Source organism: Stigmatopora argus, chromosome 14 (genome assembly GCF_051989625.1).
Source record: "Stigmatopora argus isolate UIUO_Sarg chromosome 14, RoL_Sarg_1.0, whole genome shotgun sequence".
Classification (NCBI taxonomy): Eukaryota; Metazoa; Chordata; class Actinopteri; order Syngnathiformes; family Syngnathidae; genus Stigmatopora; species Stigmatopora argus.
This window is the reverse complement of record NC_135400.1, coordinates 14,823,213-14,847,392: the sequence shown is the minus strand read 5'-3', so window position 1 is coordinate 14,847,392 and position 24,180 is coordinate 14,823,213. Positions and strand designations below refer to the sequence as shown.

Below are 24,180 nucleotides of genomic sequence, written 5' to 3'. Positions count from 1 at the left end.
TAAGTGTTAACACAGCCATTTTTTTGTTAAAGAGCCTGACAGCTTGCATTATTTTTGTGATTTTTTTTTTCAATTCATTAACATTATATAACACGAACATTATAGTGAGATAAAGAGTTATTAGTACAATAGGTGTCACTGTACTAATAACTGTTTATCTCACTATAATATTCGTATGGCTTTGTTCAAATTGGAGAAAAAAGACATTTGAATGTTTTTTTTTCTTAATGCATTTCTGAGATTTCAGATCAGGACTCGATATTAGAACACCTCAAAATCAGGTGACAACATGTGATCGTGACATCCCTGGTCATTAACATGTCCAATCCAATTAGAGCGAAAGGGCTGACAAGCATCATTTTGTCGCCAATCAATGGCAAACCAAATGAGTTGAACGCGTGCCCTATAAGGGGGTTCACTCATGGGTTACTTAGGTTATTTACGCTGTCCGTGGGGTTTGGCGATCAACTCGCCGTCCAAATACTAGACACGCTAGCGGGCGACCGGCAGACACGCTTTTTGATTGGCCCAAATGAGAGGACAGTTGCGGGGTGACGCTTTAAGTGGAGTGTTTTCGCTGTCAAATCAACCTTGAACGCTTTCCTCCTCGCAAGGCCGCGTGCCGGCCAAGGCTTATTTGCGTGCGGCGTCCCTATAATTAGCCCTTGTTTTTTGAGTAACGCTCGACCCGTTGTCTTTGTGACAAATTTGATGCAAAGGCTGCTTCATTAGGGCCTCGATTGGATTCAATGTGGCGGAAATTCCGATTAGGAAAGAGGATCTGAAGATTGAAAACTTACTCCGGCGTCTCCAAAACATGCTTGATTGAACGTATCAAATTGTCTCTGAGAGAGTGTGAATTGTTGTTTACTCCTGCGATTGGTCGCCAACGGATTTGGACCCCGAGAACCTAGTGAGGATAAGCGGTCCTTTCCTTTCAATTTCCTCTTGATGGCGATTCAGATGGTGATCTGTAGAATGTTACATTATAGATTGTATTAGGATTCAAATTGTGAAACAGTCATTTTGTTGCCTTTTTTTAATCAAACACACGTCTCAAAGTGGCGGTCCGGGGTCCAAATCTGGCCCACCGCATCATTTTGTGTGGCTCGGGAAAGTAAATCATGAGTGCCGACTTTCAAATTACAATGAAGAGTATAGATGTATATTACATTTTCTGATTTTCCCCCTTTTAAATCAATAGTTGTAATTTTTTTATCATTTTTTTCTGTGTTTTTAGTTATTAAAGGCTATTAATCCAGTTCTTTTAATCCATTAAAAAAAATAATCTAAATATTATATCTAAAATGGTCCTGGTTTCTAGGGCATCAACTTTTGGCCACGTAAAGTCTGTGTGAGCACAACATTTTTGTGTGTGTAATATTAGGAGATTGAAGTCATAAAGTTATGCGATTAAAAACATGACATGCCTTATTTTTGCATCAGGGTCCGCAGACATCAACTTTTAGCGGCTCACGGCTAAACGGTCTACATTTTGGAGTTTATTAACTCGTTGATTGGTCTAGTCCAGTGTTTCCCAAGCTTTTTTCATCTGCGGCACACACCACCACCATCTGGGTGGCCAACATGTGGCTCTCGAGCCACGTGCGGCTCCTGGCCAGAAGGAATGCGGGCTGCTCTTTGCCCCATTTCGTGTTTCTCTTATTTTTCTTCTCTTAAAACACACTCAAATTCATCAGGCCCCATTAAAAACTAATTATAAATTCTCTATTTCTTTGTTTTGTAAGGGGAAGAAAGTATTATGGTGAATCTTATGGTTTTAAATGTGTGTTTTTGTATGAGTGTGGCTCTTTGACTCTCACAGTTGAACATTTTGCTCTTTGTGGCTTAACTTGTTAGCCACCCCTGCGCTAGCTATTGTACAAAGACGGCAATGAATGATTCCATCTACAGTACGCGAGATGGGAATCTAACCCGATCGCTTTAGTCTATTATTGCTACTCTGGAAGTAGATGAGGAGCCGAGTCACACTTGATGAGTCACACTCGTCTCTCCTCTCTCTGGGCTCGTGTCTTCGTCTTTTTCCCTTCTTTTCTCAGAAAGGAAAAAGCCCGCAGAGAGGGAGTCACCTTCTGCTTAAAATACGCACGGGCTCGTGGGCGCTGGAAGTCAGACGTCCACCTCCCTTCGACTCGTTCAGCTTCACGCGTCGGCACGCCGCCGGTCGTAATTGGCTCGCTGGGAAGTGCGCTTTGACGCTTTCGAGGGAGACTGGATAGCCCAGCTAAAAAAAAAAGTGGCTCATTACCCTTTGGTGATGGAATTTGGACATTTTATTATGAAATTCGTAGAAGACAAAGGCTTATTGCGGCCCGTGGGAGCAGTTAGTTAGTTAGTTTCTACATCCAATTGAAGGATTAGTGTTGCCCGTGTCTATTTTGGGATGGGAAATTTTTGAAAATTATATATAAATTATTTTTAAGTAAAATGAAGGAATTGGAGGATTCATTTTTGGAAAAAAAACTAATTCTTTAAATTGTAAATGCAAAATAATTAAATAATATATTTTTAAAAAAGGAGTAAGGAAATAGAAATGATTCTAAATGAATATAATCTTTAAAAAGTCTTCCAAAAATAAGTTGGGGTAATTTTTTTTTTAAAAAGGAGTAAGAAAATAGAAATGATTCTAAATTAAAATAATCTTTAAAAATCTTCCAAAAATAAGTTTGAGTAGAATAAATTAAAATAAAAGGAGTAAGAAAATAGAAATGATTCAAAATGAAAATAATCTTCAAAAATCTTCCAAAAATAAATTAGAGTAAAATAAAAAAAATAAGCAAAAGGACATATTTGTTTGTGCTTTGCTCTGGAAATTTTTCTCTTTGTTTTGTGACTCATTAGCTGCCATTTACAGTCATAGACGTCCAATCCATTTACCTGGGAGGGGTTAGAAGCAATCCCAATATATCTGATTTGATATCAATGTCCTTCTTTCTTCTAATTTTAATCTCCACCCATCCTAAACCATGCAAAGAATATTTTCACATGGAAAAAAAAATTGATGGATGAACACATCGTGTCGCTAAGCATGTGATTTTCCGGCGTGCGAGCGCTGGGGAACTACAAAGGCGTGTCAGACAATCTGTTTCCAAGACGGGGAGGGGAAAGACATGCTCGTTAAACATATGGAGACTCCTTGGGAATTCCCAATGGCAGGTGTAAACACGGCGGGGAGGTGGGGAATCACGACTTCTAAATGTCCTTTTTAACAATGAGCGCACGTCTTTGTTCAACGCGAGCACCTTTTAATTAAAACAATATTCAGTTCAAAGTTGGAGCGGCGAAGGGGGATTTTCAAGGCGCCGTCAGGTAGCACGGCGTCCGTCAAACGGCCCCTCGGAAACAAGACGTGACATTTTAAAGAACGTTCGACAGCTGCCGCGCCGAAAAGCCGAGTAGCGAGTTGACCTTTTTTGACGACGGCGACGCCCCTTGACTGCTTTGTGCTTTGCCATGCATATATAGAGAAAAGAATGGGGGGGGCTTGCTTGCAGAAATTTATTTTAAAATGTCAAGTCAAGTCATCTCAGGTTATGGTTTGGAAAGCTGTGAATGTTGAAAAGCTTTGCTACTTTAGCCTTTCAGAGTCAGTTTTTAGGCAAAAAAAATGCTAACGTTGACATTTTGTAGTAAATACAACTACAAACGTACCCCAATTCAATCCAAATGTTCCATTTTTGTGGAGGGGTGATATAGGAGTAAGTGGGACCATAATTTGGGAGCAAGGATCGGTCGCTGTGTCCATTTATTATTATTATATTCACACATAAGTACATGTTGTAAATCCTCTGATTTGTTATTGGGTTGATAAATGAAACCTGATTAAATTGCGACCGTAAAAGTGCCACTTCAGACATCAGATATTTCCGTTTATGCGCGTTCATGTCTCAATCAGTGGTGTCGTTTTTTTACCCTTCCCTCCAACCAAAACCCTACTGATTATGAATTAGTAAAACTAAATAATGCCCTCTCTAGTCTGTATATATATGTACATATATATGAAATGAGCAATTCTAATGGTGGCCGTCGTTTTGTTCCCGTATTTGCAAACAATTTGAGGACAGCTGTGCCTTTCCGTGTCTCACTGCTGGGATTGGACAGCCAGTCCAGAAAACCTGGACGGATGTGGCCACTTTTTTTTGGCTCTGTCATCACGTCCCCCAGGTCTTCGTTTGACGTAATTTATTCGGCAGCGTTTCTCGAAGCCATCTGTCCTCGTGACCCGTCAACCAAAAAGCCACGTTGGCAGCCGCCGAGCCGAGCGCTCAAACGCTCACGTCGCCGTTCGTTGCCACTTACCTACTCCGTGACGACGGCGGCGGCGTACCGTGGGCGACAAACACATAAAGGATGAAGGCGTGCCACCAGCGACCTTTTCCATTACTCCACTACCAGCGAAAGTCGGTCATGTCGTCGGGAAGTGGATGTCTGTCGCCCGCGGCGCTTCACGTGGTTGCGACCCGTGTTTCATTATACACTGACTCACGGAGAAACGTTAATCCTTCATAAGTGACAAATAATGGCGGACAAAACCATTTGACGACATCGGAACGGTCACATCCATCATTTTAATGTTGAAAACCGTGACTGTAGGGCCTTTTTTTGTGGGGAACAGCCGCAACGCAGAGTCCGGAACTTCAGTCCGTTATAGCACGTTCGTCATCTTGGTGACAGGAAACTCTTGACGTCAAGATGACTGCTATCTCATCCCACTTCTAGCTGCTCTCTTTAAGCCTCAAGTGGGATTTAGTGTAGATGTATATGTGACGCTACTGAAAACTGAAAAACACATCTCTAAAAATGTGACAGTCACATACCTGGCAACCTTGGCCAATTGCTCCCCTAATGATTGCTATTCCCCTTTTAAGCAGTAAAAAACAGTACAAATGCAACATGGTACATATTTACACACATAGGGCGCACTTAAAAGTCTTTTCTCTAAAGTGGACAGGGTGCCCAATCAGTTTGCACTAAATTCAAGATTCTGTAGACTCTGACAGCTTGACTGTGCTATATTTATATAGTGAAAAGAAAGATCATGCTTAAAGCATGACAATATTAGCATGACGTTTTCCACTGCTACAACGAGACGATCCGGATTTGAGCCGAAATGGGTAAAACCAGATTGGTTTAAAAAAAACGTACTTAAAAAAAAATCCTGTACAAAAGTTGTTATGCGGCGTATAGAATTTGAAATGATCAAAAAAACGTATCAAATGCAAGTTGACAGGTATAGAGTCAGAAAGACAATTAAGGGCCGCCTATTGACGACGAATGATTGCTGCCGAGGTCCCTGCCGAAATGGATTGGGCATTTAGGTCCGTCAGTGTTTTTGAAAGATTTGCGTCGCTGGCTAAAATCTTCTGAAAAAAGGGCGTATGTTTTCATTTTTTGTTGAGGGTGACAGACTTGACTTAAATGGTGACTTTGTTCCTAAATATTTGAAAAGAAACCGTTGTTTTTTGTGCATGTAATGTGAAACTTTTGTAGTTTAAGTACAATTAAATTTTAATTCGTGCACTAAAGTTGCATGAAGATTTAATTGAGTCAGTCTTACTCAGCGTACCATTGGATCGGATCTCCCCCCAGGGTGGAGAATATGCGAAAATATGAAAATTGAATTGGCAAAATTCCTTCAGTGGCCATGACGGCCCGACCATTTAGCATCCGTATAAAAGGTTGTAAATCTTACTAGTGAGTGGAGGTGGTCCCCCAAACCCCAAGGGGGTTTCAGGGCAATTTCCTCAAATGAAAAGACAATTGTGCAAAAAAAGAGTGTCTCATCTGGACTGCCAAATCCAGGTGGAGTTGAGCGAGCATTAATAGATTTAAAGGATGTTAGGTGGCGGCTGTCTGCCAGCCGTTTTCAGCCTTCCCATAATCCCCTCTGGTTAGCACATCAAATAAAGCCATTTTGCGTGGAATGGAGCAGGTGTCAGCTCATGGCCGACACCTGCCGTTTTGTCAATTCGCTGACCGTCCCTCTGTGCTCCAGTCGCCATCCAGCTGGGGGAGGATTATCTGTCTTAATCCTCCGTTACGCTTTTTTCTATTTTTTATTTATTTTTTGCAATCTTATGATGCGTCCAGGTCGGCTGCGTTTTTTTGCGCGATCGCCTGCCATACCGTTTCTGTTATTCCCAGAAGCTAACATAATTAAAACAGAGCTGTTCTATATTCGATGTTCTATTGCAATTTTTTTTTCAAGGGTTGCAGGGGGTGCTGGAGCCCGAATCAGGGCGCGAGAAGACACAACCATTCACGTTGACTCTCATACCTAGGGGCAATTTAGAGTGTCCAAATAGCCTACCATGCATGTCTTTGGAATGTGGGAGGAAACCGGAGTACCCGGAGGAAACCCACACAGGCCTGGGGAGGACATACAAACTCCACACAGGTGGACCAACCTGGATTCTAACCCAGGACCCCAGAACTGTGAGGTCGATGCGCTAACCACGCAGCTGTCGGGCCGCCTGAAATGACCTCTATATGGTCTTTATCTTCCGTATAGAGCAATTTTGTTGAGCTTTTGTCAAGTCAATGATGATGACAAAGCCTATGTCCGATTATTATTATTATTATTATTAATGTTGGTGCTGACCATACGAGCACATCAATGCGATAAAAATGCTTCCATTCTTTGTAATTTGATTGTTTAATGTCAATATTGTGGATTTTTTTTTGCCCAAATCGATGAATGCAGATCGCTATTTTCCCTCCTTGAAATGACAGCAGACTAATATCATTCCCATTGATTTCTATGGACAAGAATGAGATATGAGCGTTTTTGTATTTCAAGATATCTCCTTGTCTGGTCTCATCTCCATCAGACCGAGACGTCTCAATAATAAACTTCCCTCGTCCACTTAGAATCTATTTAAAGAGCACTTTTCGAACTCCAAAACGCAATGAACGCCGCCGCCTAACGCCGGCAAAATCGTGTTTGAAAACAATTCCCGGAAGCGGGCAGCTTTGATTGGATTGCCAAAAGGTTCTGGGGAGATGTCGGCCCAGCGTTTCTGCCCATTAAATAAATGAATTGCCTCCTCTTAAGATGTCTACCCACCAACATTAAATCACTAGTTCACTGGCGCACTTCCCAGACTCCCTTGCCAAGTGCTTACGCCCCACTGTCCCATGTTCGGTACTCGGACGTTTGGTCGCCGGACGTTTTGGTCGCCCGGAAGGTTATTGATAATTACCATTTAAAATTGTTGCTCAAATTCCCTAAATACAAATTGTGAATTATTATTTTGTCATACTTAATGTCCTATTAATTATTAGGCTAAAGAAAAGCTGCAAATTTCCCGTACTTTTATTGTGTTTTGTTGGAGAACTTGTTAAGACCCTGACGGACGTAGCTTCTTAAAGGGACAACGCATGTACATACAAACTCTAATACACTCACACGTCCGCTCAGTGAAACTGCTCAGGGCCATTGTTGGCTTTGATTGATGCGTAGGCTGTGTTGTTTTACCTTGTTTGGTACTCGGACGTTTGGTCGCCGGACGTTTGGCGGCCAAACGTCCGGCGACCAAACGTCCGAGTACCAAACAAGGTAAAACAACACAGTCTACGCATCAATCAAAGCCAACAATGGCCCTGAGCAGTTTCACTGAGCGGACATGTGTGTATAAGAGTGTGTATGTACATGAGTTTTCTCCTTTGGAAGGGACGTCAGTCAGGGTCTTAACAAGTTCTCCAACAAAACACAATAAGTACGGGAAATTTGGAGCTTTTCTTTAGCCTAATAATTCATAGGGCATTAAGTAGGACAAAATAATAATTCACAGTTTGTATTTAGGGAATTTGAGCAACAATTTTAAATGGTAATTATCAATAACCTTCCAGGCGACCAAACGTCCGGCGACCAAACGTCCGGCGACCAAACGTCCGGCGACCAAACGTCCGGTCACGCCCATGTTCGATGCCTTTGCTCCATTAAGCCAACGCCCGGCCTCGCCCCGACTCGTGTCTCGCCTACAGCAACTCACCCCCCCCCCTACCGTGCAGCTTCTCCTTCCTGTGCATCGCACTGTAAATGCCAACGGAAGCGCGCCTCCCTCATTGCTCGAGCAGCACAAAAAGGGCAAGTCGAGGCAAAAGCGGCCGCTGGCGATGCGTCAGTTCCGAAAGCCCGGGGAGTCGTTGCGGAATAAAAGCGCCTTGCGTGCTCAATGGCCAGCGCGCAAGATGATTCAGCCCCGTCATTATGTAGTACAATCAAGCCAACGGGGATGCCGCCCTCTTTTTGATCGCTCTTTACTATACTCCCCCGCACTCGTTGCCATCAGACAGGTGCTAAATGCCTGGGCGAGGCATGGCTCGCGGGTGGGAGGGGGATCGCCGCAAATAAGCATCTGCGCCGGATTGGTAGAAGACGAAGCGGGGGCAGGAAATGGTCGTTCCCGGGCCGCGTACGCAGTCGGGTTTAATATTAAATGGGGAATCTGAAGGGAGCGGCGAGGAAAGGTGCGAGCGGAGCCGCCGGAGGCAAGGCTTGCCCCACGCCCATCAAATTCATTTGCACAGAAATGTTTTTGCAAAGGAATGCCAGCCTTGTCAAAACAGTGCCCGTTAGCGTTGGCCTGTAGAAACGTTTGCTGTATTACGCACGGCAGGTTGCCAGTTAAACCTAGAATTTCCCTCAATTCATTTTCTTGAGACAGTTGCTAGAAGAAGAAATCTTTTTTTTTGCTCACATGAATGCGCTATTAGTAAGCAAATATACAAAAGTTTGGCACTGAAATATGATGACACCATTGTTTTTCATGTTCTAATTCGGTTATTTTATCAACTTATTCTGAGCCAAATCAGATTTAACACATTGTCTGCATAACTTGGTTCTTTTGAATAGACAGCCTCTAATTTGAGCAAAATCAAACTTTTACTTACTATAGCGAAACTTTTTCATTTAGATTTTAAACACCAGTACAGTGGTACCTCGTCATACGACCGTTCGTCATACGGAATGCTCGTCTTACGGGGGAAATTTCGATCGAATAATTCGCCCGTGATGCGGTCAAAGTTTCGTGATGCGACCAAGCCAGGTTGCCATGGCATTTTTTTTGGCATATCTTTCGTGTATAACAATATTTACGAGCACCGGATGAGCTATTCAGACCAGGAAACGCACAACGCGCATGCGCGGTGAAAAGAGGGCTTTCTGGGTAATGAAGTATACTCGTGCTCGCAAAAGTATCCCCGGTAGCAACTCTATCATAGGCGCCGTTCGATGGGACGCGAACACAGATGCTACAAGCTAAAAGGAGCCGCTAGCCAGCGCTCCTGTAGCTCCCATGAGAAATCCGACTCGGATCGCTGCCGCCTGTGCGACGAGGAAACAGAGTCGTCTGAACACTTATGGCTCCGCTGTCCGGACTTAATGACCGAACGCTACCATCGCGGCTTGGGCAACTCCCTGGATGAACTTATCCGTGTTCCAGTGGCAGCCCTAGCGCTGCTGAGGGTAATCCTCAGGCGCCTGAGGTGAAAAAGAAGAAGAAGAAGAAGAAGAAGATGAGCAGCGGGGCGATCGCTGATAAGACTGCTTGCTGCTCGTTGGCAAGTGGTCGTGCGTTCTCCGATTGTGAGGACATTTGTGTGCATCATTTTCGGAATATTTTGAAGGGAATAGTACGACAGCAAACAGCCCATCGATAGCGAACGTGAGGGTGGAGTGTTTGTTCTGTTTACGAGTGCCTTGTGTGGAGGAAAAAAAAAAACAAAGCCCCTCTCCCCTCGGCGAAATCCGGCCAATTTTAGTTAGATTAAACACTTTATTTCTATTAAACCACTCGTTATTTATTACTTTGTCAATATATGGCGAATTATAAGAAATAAAACATTTTTTTTCAATCCAATATCCTGTTTCTGGTGTTTTTTTCAGAGAGTTGGAACGAATTAAATTGTTTCCCATTCATTTCAATGGGAAACTTTACCTCGAGTTACGAGTAACTTGTCATACGAGCTCAGTCCCGGAACGGATTAAGCTCGTATCTCGAGGTACCACTGTAATACAAATAAATTGAGTAAAAGCCAAAAATGCAACTTGCCGTCATTCAATGCTGATAAAAACTGAATTTGACTTTTAACGGCATCCCGTATGACAAGGTTTCAGACTCAGGTTGGTTCGCGGGGCGCTTTAGATATAATATTTAGATTTTTTTTAATAAATGGATTAAAAGCCCTGAATATTCAGTTTTTTATAGATCTAAAACAATGTTTATTTTACCTTTTTTATATATATTTTTAGATTTTACAAAAGGATTTTTGAACTAAAAACACAGAAAAAAATGATTAAAAAATGACAATTATTGATTTAAAAGGGGGAAAATCAGGAAATTTAATATACATCTATACTCTTCATTTGAATTTGATCCTAAAACAGAAAGTCGGCTGTACAATGATGGTTTGCCTAACGAGCATTTGACCATCGCTGTTTTCTTTAGTTTCAGGCATGTTGTTTTCTCCGAGTTTTTCAATCTTATCGGGAAATCCCACCACGGAAAAACGCAACATCTTTTCATCCATTTTGGGGTAAGTTGATCTTTTTCTGATTGATAGCTTGGTAACGCTCGGCGACAGGAGCTGACCGGACTTTTGGCAAAACGCTGATGTGGCACAGACTTGCTTCCTCATCATGAATAATCAATGGCAAGACCAAAAAAAACAACTGGGAGGCCAGGGCAGGGGTCATCAAAGGGTGAAGATGTATGTAAATCCCCCTGCGGCCCCTTTCTGTGATGGAGCTTTAATCAAACTAATCGCCGCATTGACTCGGTGCTCTCAAGCCCTTTGAAGACTGCCGTATTAATGACACCTAATCCACCGTCTCCTCTTTGAGGCATGAACGTGTGCGGAGAGAAAGAAACGCAGTGGCGCAGCCTGACGTTTCCGTCTTTTTTGCACTCCCTAATTGAATAAACTCTGCTTGCAAAAGAGCATTGCCATTCCCCAACAAGCACCAGTTCCCATGAATGTGGGAAATGGAGAGTAAACTCTCACCTCAGACACTTTCAGCCCAAGAGTCACATCCCAAAGTTATGTCGGAGTGTCATTTTGTTAGCAAACTTGTCCCCCCAAAAAATCGAGAATTTTTTTTTCACCCTGGTCACTCCAGTGGATAGTGATTTAATGGTTGACCTTATGACCTTTAACCCTTTGTAGGCAAGTGACATTTCGGCAATTCAAAAAAATGCAGCCATTTGATGTGCAATTGTTGGATTAGGGCAGGGGTGTCAGACGCGGGTTGGTTCGCGGGCCGCTTTAACGTCAACTTGATTTCACGTCTGCCGGACCATTTTAGATATAATATTTAGATTTTTTTTTTTAATAAATGGATTAAAAGAACTGGATTAAAAGCCCTGAATATTCCGTTTTTTATAGATCTAAAACAATGTTTATTTTAGCTTTTTTTAGTATATTTTTAGATTATACAAAATGAATTTTGAACTAAAAACACAGAAAAACGGATTAAAAAATGACAATTATTGATTTAAAAGGGGGAAAATCAGGAAATTTAATATACATCTATACTCTTCATTTTAATTTGATCCTAAAACAGAAAGTCGGCGCTCATCATTTACTTTCCCGGGCCACACAAAATGATGCGGCGGGCCAGATTTGGCCCCCGGGCCGCCACTTTGACACATGTGAATTAGGGGAATAAAATAAACCATGTAGATCTTTTTAAACATCACGATCAAATGAATTGCACCATGAAATGATTAAATGAATCAAATAGTAGCAATGTGTATCAATCTGAACCTCTCAAAAAAAGCAATTTACTATATCAATTTAAGAAATCAAACAGACGCCAAAGTTGCGAAAGTTTAACTGCACGCACAATTTCCTCTAGAACCGCTACCAACTCGTTTCCCCGCCCCCGACCAAATCCGCCAACCCTACCAACGTCATCTCCAAATGGCATACGGGCAAAGTATGACCGCAATGTTGTCGATAACAATCAACGTGGGCTCCCGTTATTGACGTAACAAATAACAGCTCAGCAGCTTTCTGGTAAAACCCGTTGAAAAAAATCCCGCATTTGAACGCAAGGGCCCAAAAAAAAAAAGTCCACCCTCCATACCTGTCAACCTCTGCCGATAACTGCCCTTATAAATGATTATGATTCCCCTTACAAACCCCCCAAAAACCTTACAAACACCGTACGACTCGTACACGAGTCGTACGGTGTTTGTAAGGTTTTTGGGGGGTTTGTAAGGGGAATCATAATCATTTATAAGGGCAGTTATCGGCAGAGGTTGACAGGTATGACCCTCCGAGGCGGCGGAATATTCCCATCTCCGATGTCATCGCCCAATTAGACACGCTCGACCACTTTGCACCTTGGCAGAAAACCCCATTTCATGGTCTAATTGTCGCTTGCCGGAGATGATGATGAAGTCGGCGTCTTTTTCCCGACAAAAGGTTGATCCGTGCGAGCGAGGTTGTTGGTGTCAAAACACCCAATTGTTTTGGCCGCAGCGCCTTTAGTGGAATATGTAAACATTAGCTCGCTGAGTCAAGCGTGCCGCCTTCCAAACTTTCCTCACTTTTTGTTCTTTCAGGGTGGCTTTCTCTCTTGCTAATCCTCATTGCGCAAAAAAAACACACACTTTTACACACACACACACACACACTTTGAGTGTTGTTGTGTTGCCTGTGGTCTGTTACTGATCAGCTTTCCTGTTACTGCAGAGCAACTGCGAGACGCGAGATAAGGACAGTGAAAGCGCATGCTCTCGGGGCCCAGAGGAAGGGAGGTGAGACGGGGGGGGGGGGGGGGGGGAGACGGGGGAGAGACGGGGGAGACGAAGCCACTCGCAGATTTATTCGTTTGAAGGGCGTCAAGTCCATTAATGAGGGAGAAGAAGGATCTCATCTTACCTAAAGACGGGGAGGGCCGAGTTCAGGGGAGGTTGCCAGGTGTTGAAATATCAAGTTTTGCCTTGGCTCCTTTAAACCGGTTGCCAGACCCCGAGCGACCCGGACGCCAGCACGGATTAAGGAGACTCGTGGAAATCCCGACAACAAAGTAAAGAGGGGAAGGATTTTAAGCGTCGCAGGCCCGAGGACCCCGGCCCCCCCCGTCGGTGCACTTTGACTGGGCTGGCATGCGGCGGAGATTGAGCCTCGGGGCCTTGTTGTTGGAGTTGACGCTTTGCAAGTCGAGGCTCAGGTAGTTTGGAGCGCTCGCTGGTGGAGATGGAGGATTTTCAAGCGGGAGCTAAGGCGGACAGGGTCCCGAAGAGGTTGATCAGGCAGCTGACGTTATGGGACGGTTCGGAGGGGCCTCCCCCGCCGGTTGCACCGCTGACTTCGCCGCTGTCGCCGGGCGAGTATTCTCGCGGACCCGGAGGCTCCGCGTTGTTCCGACGTCTGAAACTCAACCGGAGCATTCGGGAGCGACGGCGCTCGTCGCAGTGTTACTGCAGGTACATTTTGGGATCTGGGGAATTTGGGTGGAGTTTTCAAGGGTCAAAATGGGCCAAAGTCAACCCACTGTCTTTAATTCATTGCACTAGAAATGGACTTTTTGAATCATTCGCCAAAATTAATTAGTCAAAGGTAAAAGGTCATTTTTTATAGCAAATATATAGGCTTTTTTTTAAATTAAAAAAAGTATTCACAGCAAAAAGATTCATCAAGGCACTTGACTGGATGAAAAATGAACTGAGAGTTCATGTCAATCAATGGTGCTCAGATAATTATTATTATTATGGTCTATCCGCAATTTAACTTTTGTACTCAAAAAGTTTAAGATTATTGGTTTTGGAGTCAAATTTCACCACAAATATGAACTGCATTGTGACATGAAAGATAAATTATTTGACCTCCAAAACTTTCTAACAATTTTAGTCTATATTTCAATCCCTTGTTATAGTTTGCATAGAAAGAGAACACATTCACCTTCATTTACAAGGTGCCCTGAATGCAACCTTCCATGGTCAACTAGCATAAATGATTCAACTAGACAAAATATAGAATCAACCAAAAAAACATTAAATAATACTCAGAGATGCAAGAAAATACGTAAAAACAAAAGTACGAATTATTAAAAGATGGCAAAAAAATGTCAAGGAGACACAAAAATACAGTCCAGGTATTTCCGTAAGTGTGCATGCGTACTGTTTCGGACTTTTGGTGACACTCAAAATGCGTTGACTTCCCTCTGAGAACATCCTGTTTTTAGGCCCGCAATGGCGAGGCTCAGTTGAGCAAGTGTTAGATGGCATCTCGGTCTCATGATGGTGAAATGTAAACAATGTGATAAAGTGCGAGCTTCTAAAGTATACGGATTCAAAACAAACCAGGATGTTTATTGAAAAGTAAGTTGCACAAAAAGCTGAACAGATGAATGTGGGCATTTACAGAAAGTTAACTCAATTCAAAAGTAGTCTTTTTTTATTTTTTTAAATCCAACAAGCTAATCGTGCACTTTGGTTGTATCCATTTTTTTGTTAATGATTGATACTTGCACTTTTTGCATGCCAGTTTGGACTGCAGGCCCTTTTTGTATTGATTTCCACTTCCATTTTTTTTTTAAATTTATTGCTTTGTATGAGATGAGATCTAGAGTGATGTTCAAATACTTATGAATGTGTATCATCGCTCTGAAAAGATGATTTTTAAGATGCATTTGGACCCCAAGGACGTGTCTGGGGAACACAAAGAGTCGGAGTTTATGAAGCAGGATTTATGCACGTAATTTTGTTTGCAAGCATAATGTGCCAGCGAGGCGTCATTTCCAGCCGCACGCTTCGCCTGTCACGTTTTTTCTACTCTAACACATTCAAATGAAGATGGAGTGACACTTAATCATGTCGTATCTTGTCGTGGCTATCAAACGGGGGGGGGGGTTATGACAATGTATGGATTGCACACAATAACATTTGCGTTGTGTTTCCTCAGCTTCGATTCGGAGAATGGCCCGTCTCCGGGACGGAGTCCCATGGATTCGCAGGCGAGTCCCGGCGGCTTGGTGCTTCACCCTTCCTTCCCCCAGAGCCAGCGGAGGGAGTCCTTCCTCTACCGATCCGATTCGGACTATGACACGTCGCCCAAAACCATGTCACGAAACTCCTCCGTCAACAGTGAGGGGTAAGCACTGATGTGTTTTTTTTCCCTTTATTTGATACGTTTTTTGATTATTTCAAATCGTGTATGCCAAGGGTGTCAGACCCTACGTGGGCCGGACCATTTTAGATATAATATTTAGATTTTTTTTTTAATAAATGGATTAAAAGAACTGGATTAAAATCCCTGAATATTCAGTTTTTTATAGATCTAAAACAATGTTTATTTTAGCTTTTTTATATATTTTTAGATTTTACAAAATGATTTTTGAACTAAAATCACAGAAAAAAATGGATTAAAAAATTACAATGATTGATTTAAAAGGGGGAAAATCAGGAAATTTAATGTACATCTATACTCTTCATTTTAATTTGATCCTAAAACAGAAAGTCGGCATTCATGATTTACTTTCCCGGGCCACACAAAATGATGCGGCGGGCCAGATTTGGCCCCTGGGCCGCCACTTTGACACGTGCTGTACGCCGTATAACAACTTTTGGATGGGATTTTTTTTAAGTCCGTTTTTTTTGTAAAACCGTTCTAGTTTGACCCTTTTCGTCTCTAATCCGGATCGTCTCGGTCACCGGTAACAGACGAAAACGTCATCGTCGACCAACATTGATATGCGCATGCTATTTCCCCTTTTCACAATGTAAATATAGCGCGTCAGCAAGCGATGTACCCAGAAAGTCAAGCTGTGAGCGTCATACAGCAACATCTACAGAATCTTGAATTTAGTACACCGACCAATTGGGCACCCTGTCCACTTTGGGGGAAATTTTTAGACTTTTAAGTGCGCCCCTATGTGAGTAAATATGATTTTTTTTGCTTAATAAGGGAAATAGCAATCATTAATAAGGGGAGCAATTGGCCGGGGTTGCCAGGTATGCGAATGGGTTGAACGTCTATCACCATCGATGGCTACGTCGAAGTTAAGAGGCTAAAAAAAAAAGCATTGGGAGAATTTGGAGCCCGTGATTCATTGATAAATTGGCCCTTTTGTAGGAAATCCCAATTTTGCTATTTTTGGAATATCAAATTTGGTCATCTGACCGTTTTATCACGTGTGTTACCAGCATCATCGTGCTTTTTGCCGCTCCTGTCAATCAAAGCTCTACACTAGCATTCTCTTTCAAAACCAAAGATAGTAAACGTGCATCGGATATGAAGTACAAAAACCTTTGTCTGCTAACGCTAGCAATATTTTCCCCTTACTTTTCATTCTGGGAAAACACAGGGATGGGATCAGGGTATTGGCAAAATAGAATATTTGGATAATATCTAATGAGGACATCTCCAGATTTTGAGCAGCTCGGCATATTGTGTTCAGTGTCATCATTGCAATCTGATTGGAGGATTATTAAATGCTTTGATCATCCAGCAATGCCACACACAACTTTTTTTTGACCAACTTCTTTCTCCCCATTCGCAGGCATGCCGAAGACATGATCGTCACCCCTTTCGCTCAGGTGGGTTTTTTTTTACCAACAAATAAATGTCTACAATTTGTATCCTGATCCTAATCCTAATCTGCCTTTCATCCTATTTTTTTAGGTGCTGGCCAGTCTCCGATCTGTAAGAAGCAACTTCACCATCCTCGCCAACGTCACCACCCCCACAAACAAGTCAGTTTTCACCGACTTTAATCACGACAGGGAAAATCAGACTCAAAATTCACATCAATATGATGAAAAACAACAATGCATCAGAATTATCGGCGTTCTGTAATCACACAGCAGTGTCCTGAAATTACCTCCCGCCTCGCAGTTTCATTATTTCAAGCAAACTGTGATTCGCATCAATAAGAGAAATTTGATATATTTTGAGGGAATGAGGGAGCAAATAGTTTTTCAGTCATGTTTTGTGTTTTTTGGGGGGGTGAAATGCAAGCGTGAAATTCGGATCAAACTGGAATGTTGGCCTCATTGTGTCAAAAATCGACAGAGGGCAGCAGTCGGCATTTTTTGCTTTTTTGATGTAATGATATTTCTGTCCACAGGAGGTCGCCCGTCACCAGCCAGCCTACCGTTCCACAAGCTACTCTTTCTGGTAAGGTTTGTTTTCAAGGAAAATCTCATTACATTTTTAAAAAATGCACTTAAATTACATCACATGAAAATGTAGGCAAGTCAAAAGCAATAGTTAATGATGTATCCTGAAACATTATTAATAAGTTATATTCATCTATTTATCTCCCGCATTGCTTTTATTAACTATAAACACAATTGTGAATAAGTAACACAAGATTTAATACAAATTAAAATAAAATGGCTGAATAATATATTTTTTTAAATTCATTTGAAAATGAAAAAATATTGAAAGAAAAAAAACAAAACCTAAATCTAATCCGACAAATAATAACCATAAAATACCATACTAATAATAACGAGACAAAATAATAGTTTGACTTACTATATAGCCACACAATTTAATAAACTGTTAATTAAGAGAGCTACAATTAGCTTTAATATCAAAATCTCTGCTATTGTCTCGTACAGTTTGTCATTGTCTTAATATAATATTGCAATTTAACTCGTTGGCTGCCATTGACTGTCATAAACATATATATTTATTCCTATTTTTTTTCAATCCTGTCCAGAGGAGACATACCAGCAGATGGCGCGAGAGACTCTAGAAGAGTTGGACTGGTGTCTGGACCAACTGGAGACCATTCAGACCCATCGCTCCGTCAGCGAGATGGCCTCTAACAAGGTAATGTGTGTCTTTGCGCAATGTACACAAACATGAAACGACATACGTGAACACCAAATACATCCAAGACAGTGAGATTATTGATTTTCTTTCATAAAAATCGAGATATTGCGCTGTTGGGCGCTATTGTCCATCCATGTGTGACCCAAAATGGGACGTCAACATGTGGGGACGTCAAGTATTGTTTGGAATTATTGAAGATGCCTTAGAAATCTGCTTTTTAAATCCAAATAATATTAGTGAAATGAGCTAAGTTAGTTGAGTTTAAAAGTGCACACAGGATAGGCTCCAGCACCCCCCGCGACCCTAAAGTGGTTCAGAAAATGAGATGAGAAAAGTAGAGCTGTTTAATGTACATCAAGTTCAACAATTAAAGTTTTTATTTATTATTTATCTTGTGCAAAGTTGAACTGTCAGTACCATATAATTCATATCAAATACATATTTTTTAATATACTATTAAGATTTATTTTTTTTATAATCTGAACAATACTTGATTTAATTGTGTTCTTAAAAAAACCTATTAGAAATAATATATTGGTTTTGGTTTGCAGCCTTGTTTTTGGCCAATAATTTACATTTCAGTCGCTAGTCATTAGCATTTTGTTTTGTTTTATAATTCATCATTTTTTTCATACATTTTTATAAATACATAAATTTATAAATCGCCCTTTTCTAGGAGAACGGTCACTATTACAGTGGACAAATAGGTGATCATTTATGATCATCAGTCGCGATTTAGACAAGATATAACAAATACAATGTTAAAAAACAAATAATAAACGAATATAATTACAGATTAGTTATGGTCCCATTGCACTCTAAAATGCAGTTACCTTCATTTCATAGTATTGCAATTTTAAGTCAATCTGGCTTATTTCCCATGTGATTCTTCAGGTTGGGGGAGAATCGCAGTAGTTAGTGTGTGTTGTGCTTTACTACGTCGTCATGGCAGTGCGGGCGCGCGCAACACTTGAGGGGGCCGGCGGTGGTCTGTGGTTAGAGAAGACGTGAGTGTGTGTGTGTGTGTGTTGTGTGTGTGCGCTGGCTGGGGTGTGTAGTGGTCCTGATGCTGTTGTCTTCGCTGTAACCTTGGTTGCTATCGAACGGCAGCAGGCTCTGCCTCTGCCATTTCATCATTGGCTCGCCATTCTGACCGCCAGCCATGTGGTCTGGCCAGGAACCAATCACATGGCAGGCAAAGCTCTCGTAGTAGCGTTCCGTCTTAAAGCGACAGGCCACCATTCCACGCTGTAGTTCATCATTCCAACATGCCGAGCTCAAGATGTAAACAAGCTTTGCTCGGGCGTCTTTCTGTGGGAATTTAGTTTCACCGTCCCTGGCCGTAAATTGTAGAAGCTCCCAAAAGTTCCAAAATGTAGACATACGACTAGATATTTCCCCATCGGTCACTACGCACGCACGCATAGTCGTCGTCGATGACAGACGTAGACGCCGTCTCGCCACGCATGCGCGCCGGGACCCCCAGTAGGAGCCAGCGGGCGCGCGCGGCAACGCTGCCTGATTAGCTTGCGCCAGCCGTCTACGGCATCCTGGGGAAAAAGAGGCGCGAGAGGCGACGGCGTCGGAAGAGGAGGAGCGAGCGAGTGAACGAGCGAGCGTCTAAGACGGCGGGGATCGCTCTCCGCCATCCGCTGGGCTCCGAGTGACGCCGAGCGGGACGCCGGGGCTCGGACGGTGGGACGGAGCAAACGGATCCGCCGCCGCCGCCGCCAGGACCGGGCCGGCCCTCTCGCATCCGGACCGTGGGGGAGGGGCGATCGACGCAGGGAGAAGGAGCCTGTTTTTCCCAGACTACGGCTACCAGGAACTGTCCCAGATTTGCTTTCCCCGTCCGTCACTGTTTGTTCTCCTGCCCGAGTCCCCTCCGGCTCCCCTCCGCCTGATGTTCCCGCTGCCGCCGCCTCCATTTCTGGATACGCAGGTGGTCCTGCGGCGCTTGCGTCCCAATCTCCCCATCTGGTCCACTTCCGTCATCTGACGCTCGTGTTTTTCCTTCCCGTCGTGGAGCGTCCCCGGCGCCGTTGACGTGGGCCTGGTCTCCGTCTCCCTCTCCGGGCCGGACGGAGCGTGTGCCCTTCAGACGCTCCTTGCCTGTTTACCTCCATCTTCCCTCTCTCGGCTACGTCGGCTCGACATTTGGCTCAGCGCGATCACCCAATGGGCTGAAATGTAGTCGCCACAGCATCCAGATCCAGGGGGGGCTCCCGGGCCCCGCGCCTTTCCGCTCGCCAGTGAGGCCGGACGGACCGAGCGGGCGGGCCGCTTTGGGGTCCCGCATGTAGGCCCCTGCCCGTCTACGCTCATCCTCGCCCTCCCTCGCCCCCCGTTCCTCGAGACCCCGTCTTCGGGGCAGCCTTCACTCTGGAGTGCCCTGGCCTCTCCCCACGGACCCTGACGACGCCCTCATGCCAATGGGGCACCTGCGGCGCCCCCGCCCCCCTCCACTACCGCGCCTCCTGCCTGTGCCATCGGCCCAAGCCCCCCGTCACCCTGGGCATGGGCGCGGCGGAGGCCATTGACCCCGCGCCGTCCCCCTGCCCCTCGCCCGTACCGGGAGGCTACCGGCTGCCCCGCTCCTCCAGCTACAGCCCCCTGCAGGGGAGGGCGGGGGCAGAGCTGGACCTCGGCGAGGCGGCCGGAGGCGGCCTGGAGGGGGGCGGGACCACGGCGCAGCGCAGGACCCCCTTGGTGGACCTGTTCTGCGAGACCTGCTCCAGGCCCTGGCTCATCGGCTGGTGGGACCAGGTAGGGCCGACGGGGGCCTGGCCGTGACCTTCTTAGATTGCCCCCCAATCATCGAGCGTCCCAACTGTGCGTGCGGAAGATTCGGCGTTAACAGGGAGGGAAGATGGCTTGTTGACGCGCTTGAGTTTGTTTTCCCTAAAGGCAACGTCACGTCCGCTATTTGGAAAAAAGACGTCAGCCCAAATTGCAAAACCTAAAGTTAACATTATATCGGATCCACATCAGATCAATTTTAACTGACTGTGATTGGATGTCTAACTGCAGGAAGGTTGTTCTTCACTTTCATTAGTTTTAATGATGTAAGGGGTCATATGCTAACATTATTGTGTCTTCAATATAAAAAGAGTTGATTTTTTTTAGAGGACTCTCTAGGATCCAATAAATTCCGATGCCACATTTGGAGAAAAAGGCCAAACAAATCTTAATGAGCTTGAGTATGAATCAAATCACGCAGAAGAGTTCCAAGAAAAATGTGCTATGTATTATTTTTAATCAAGTTGCTCTGAGCCAAAATTCTCTAGCTGAATGCTATGATTTGGAGAATTGCAGATTTTGCGTCGCGATTTTTTTCCTTTATTGGTTTAGAGAGAATCTTAAAATATGTATTTGTGAAGAAATAGGAAAAAAATCCCGAATGCCTTACAATGAGTTTATTTATATCCATTTTCTGCGAAGCAAAAAGCCTTGATCAAGCTGAAAGTGTAAACAATGCAAATTATTATTATTCTAAAAATAAAATCTTCTCTAAATAAATAGTCAATAGAAGTTACCATTAACTAGTTGAGCCTCACCAACAGGAATACAGACTTTTCTTCAGAGCGCCAAGTGTTCTGTCGGATTGGCCTACCTTGTCGTAGTAGCATACCGCATACGTTAACATCGTCATATTAATTGTGAATCTTCTAATGGCTATTAAAAACAGTACAGAGCAATCGTGTTAATGTATCAGCATTTTCAAACAAGAAATATAGAGTAAATATGCTAGTATTTTTAGGCTCATGATATTCATTTAATAGATGGACGAAATTCACTTTTTCCCATTTTTTTGTTATTGCTCTCTGCCATTCCAGTCACGTGTACGCCACACTTGCATTTCATGAGAGACAATGGCGTGGATGTATGCTGCGTTTGGGCCCAAGTGTCACGTCTCTGCAGCGTTCGCTTCGTTAGCCAGTGTCAGAGGAAGTGTTGTTTGTCCTGGCGCCGCGCAAGTGTCGCTTGGCAGCTATGACTCAGCGTCACAGCATCGGCGAGAGGGAAAGGCGAGAGCGAGAGCGAGAGCGAGAGCGAGGGAAGGGAAGAGTGACAGGGAAGGTGGTTCAGGGGGGGCCCGAACGCCGCCCGGCCTCCCTGATCTCGCCCGACAGCCTGTCAAGAGCAGCTATTTGCGTGGCCCTTCATCACAGTGAGTCAAAGTAAATAAAATGGCGGCGCGCCCGCCGTCGTTGCCGTCTTACGACCCGAGTCAGGAGGCCCAAAGTGAGGAGAGACGGCGGTGCCGTCGTGGGTCGACCTTGGTAGAGGTCACAGACACCCACCTACCGCTTTTGGAATTGTCACCCGAGCAAGCCGCCGCCGTCGCCGCGCTCGCATCGAGCTCGAGTGGCTGACTGCGAGGGAGTTGCCATGGCAACCGCTCGCTCGGGTTGCCTAAGAGATTGTTATGTGTGAGGGATCGGTCAGTAGGACATCGCATTGTGCCTTCGCCATTCAGACGGGCCGTTCTGACCTTTTTTTAGGGAAATTTTAGCTGTTGAAAGATGTTTCTTTTTTTGAAGTAAACAGATGCCATTGATGGCGATACACATGCAATCCATTGAATTCACTGAGGAGGGATGAAAAGTGCCACGTGATTGGACGTCTGGCGTCATCACTGGCGACGAAAATGGAAATTGCGTGGCCGTCGTAATTCGCTGCGTTATTGTGTGAAAAAGAGGTGTTGTGAATCGGAATTGATTTTCTCACCTTTTGGGAATAAGGACGCAATGATCTTGATGATGGGTAATTGAATTCAGACCATTTGACTCCATGAGGGGGGCTTTTTTTCAAAGATGATACGTATATGTCGGACACTTTATTAGGCACATCTGTTCTATTTATCCTTCACATAGATTGATGTTTTAATTGAATTTATTCATTGGGAATTGACAAGCAAAAATGACCACTTTGACCAAGACACAGCCGATTGTATATATATTTTTTATGTATCCTTATTATTAAACATTATTTTTAAAACTATTTTCATGCATAAATAAAATGTAAATTAATACTTTGTTAGTTAGCATTAATAACAAATAACATTTTGAATATTATGTTGTATGGCATTATATCTCATCTTTTTTAATTGAAGTTATTTTGACTTTATATAAGAAATTAAAAAAAGAGAGAATACGTACAGGTTTTTTCCCCTTTTCCAATTATTTAGAATAAATAAATAAAACTTTGCGTTTGACAAAAATAGGTCTAAAGTGGAAGGACAGGCTACAATTGCTTCAATGCCATTAATGTTCATTGGCCCCTCCCAGTCTAAACGGATTGGATACCGTCAATGAATTCTCGATAAAGCGTTAGCGGGAACCCATCATTTATCTCATCTAATAAAAAAATGTCTATGTTTTGGTTTCTTCTAGTTCAAGAGGATGTTGAACAGGGAGTTGTCCCATTTGTCAGAGATGAGTCGCTCAGGGAACCAGGTGTCCGAATACATCTCCACTACCTTCCTAGGTAAGTCCAAACTGGCAACCCAGGATTCCCTCGTAACGCCTGTCAGAATCCTATGGGCGACTTCCAGGCTGCCCCGCTAACGTGAAGTCATCTCTCTCTGGCAGATAAGCAGAACGAGGTGGAGATCCCTTCCCCGACCTCGAGGGAACGGGACAAGCCCATGTGTCACATCAGCGGCGTGAAGAAGCTCACACACAGTTCCAGCCTTTCCAACTCCACACTGCCTCGCTTCGGCGTCAAGACCGAACACGAGGACGCGTTAGCCCGAGTGAGTGCGGAGGAGTAAACAAATAAGTTGTCTTACTCTCCTCTCGTCCGGATATTGTTCATATCTAATTGTTTTTTTTCCCTTTGTTTGGTCCTGGTGTCCTCAGGAGCTGAATGACTTGAACAAGTGGGGCCTTAATATCTTTCATGTGGCAGAGTTTTCTAACAACAGACCCCTGAGCTGCATTATGTTTTCCATCTTCCAGGTATGTATTTATTACCTTTTTATTGCTTATTTATTTATTTATTGATTATTTGTTGTTGTTGTTGTTGTTATTTGTCCACTTAGTGCTGAATCTTTAAATCTCATTATTCTTGTGTAATGACAATAAATGCATTCAATTTAATTCAATGCTCACTCACAACCTGTCAATTTTTTTTTTATAAATGGATTAAAAGAACTGGATTAAAAGCCCTGAATATTCAGTTTTTTTATAGATCTAAAACAATGTTTATTTTAGCTTTTTTAAATATATTTTTAGATTTTACAAAATGATTTTTGAACTAAAAACACAGATACAATGGATTAAAAAATTAAAATTATTTATCTAAAAGGGGGAAAATCAGCAAATTTAATATACATCTATATTTTTCATTTTAATTTGA

The 24,180-nt window shown here is 43.3% G+C and overlaps 1 protein-coding gene across 1 annotated transcript in view; it reads left to right on the top strand.

The window, feature by feature from the left end:
- The window catches only part of LOC144088314 (3',5'-cyclic-AMP phosphodiesterase 4A-like), a 56,011-nt gene that overhangs the window by 16,857 nt on the left and 14,974 nt on the right, over positions 1–24,180 (top strand). The window contains exons 2-9 of the mRNA XM_077618647.1: positions 14,938–15,126; positions 16,535–16,571; positions 16,657–16,727; positions 17,102–17,151; positions 17,702–17,814; positions 23,214–23,307; positions 23,412–23,575; positions 23,682–23,780. Coding sequence (XP_077474773.1) covers positions 14,938–15,126; positions 16,535–16,571; positions 16,657–16,727; positions 17,102–17,151; positions 17,702–17,814; positions 23,214–23,307; positions 23,412–23,575; positions 23,682–23,780 — 817 coding nt within the window. The remainder of the gene's footprint in view (positions 1–14,937; positions 15,127–16,534; positions 16,572–16,656; positions 16,728–17,101; positions 17,152–17,701; positions 17,815–23,213; positions 23,308–23,411; positions 23,576–23,681; positions 23,781–24,180) is intronic.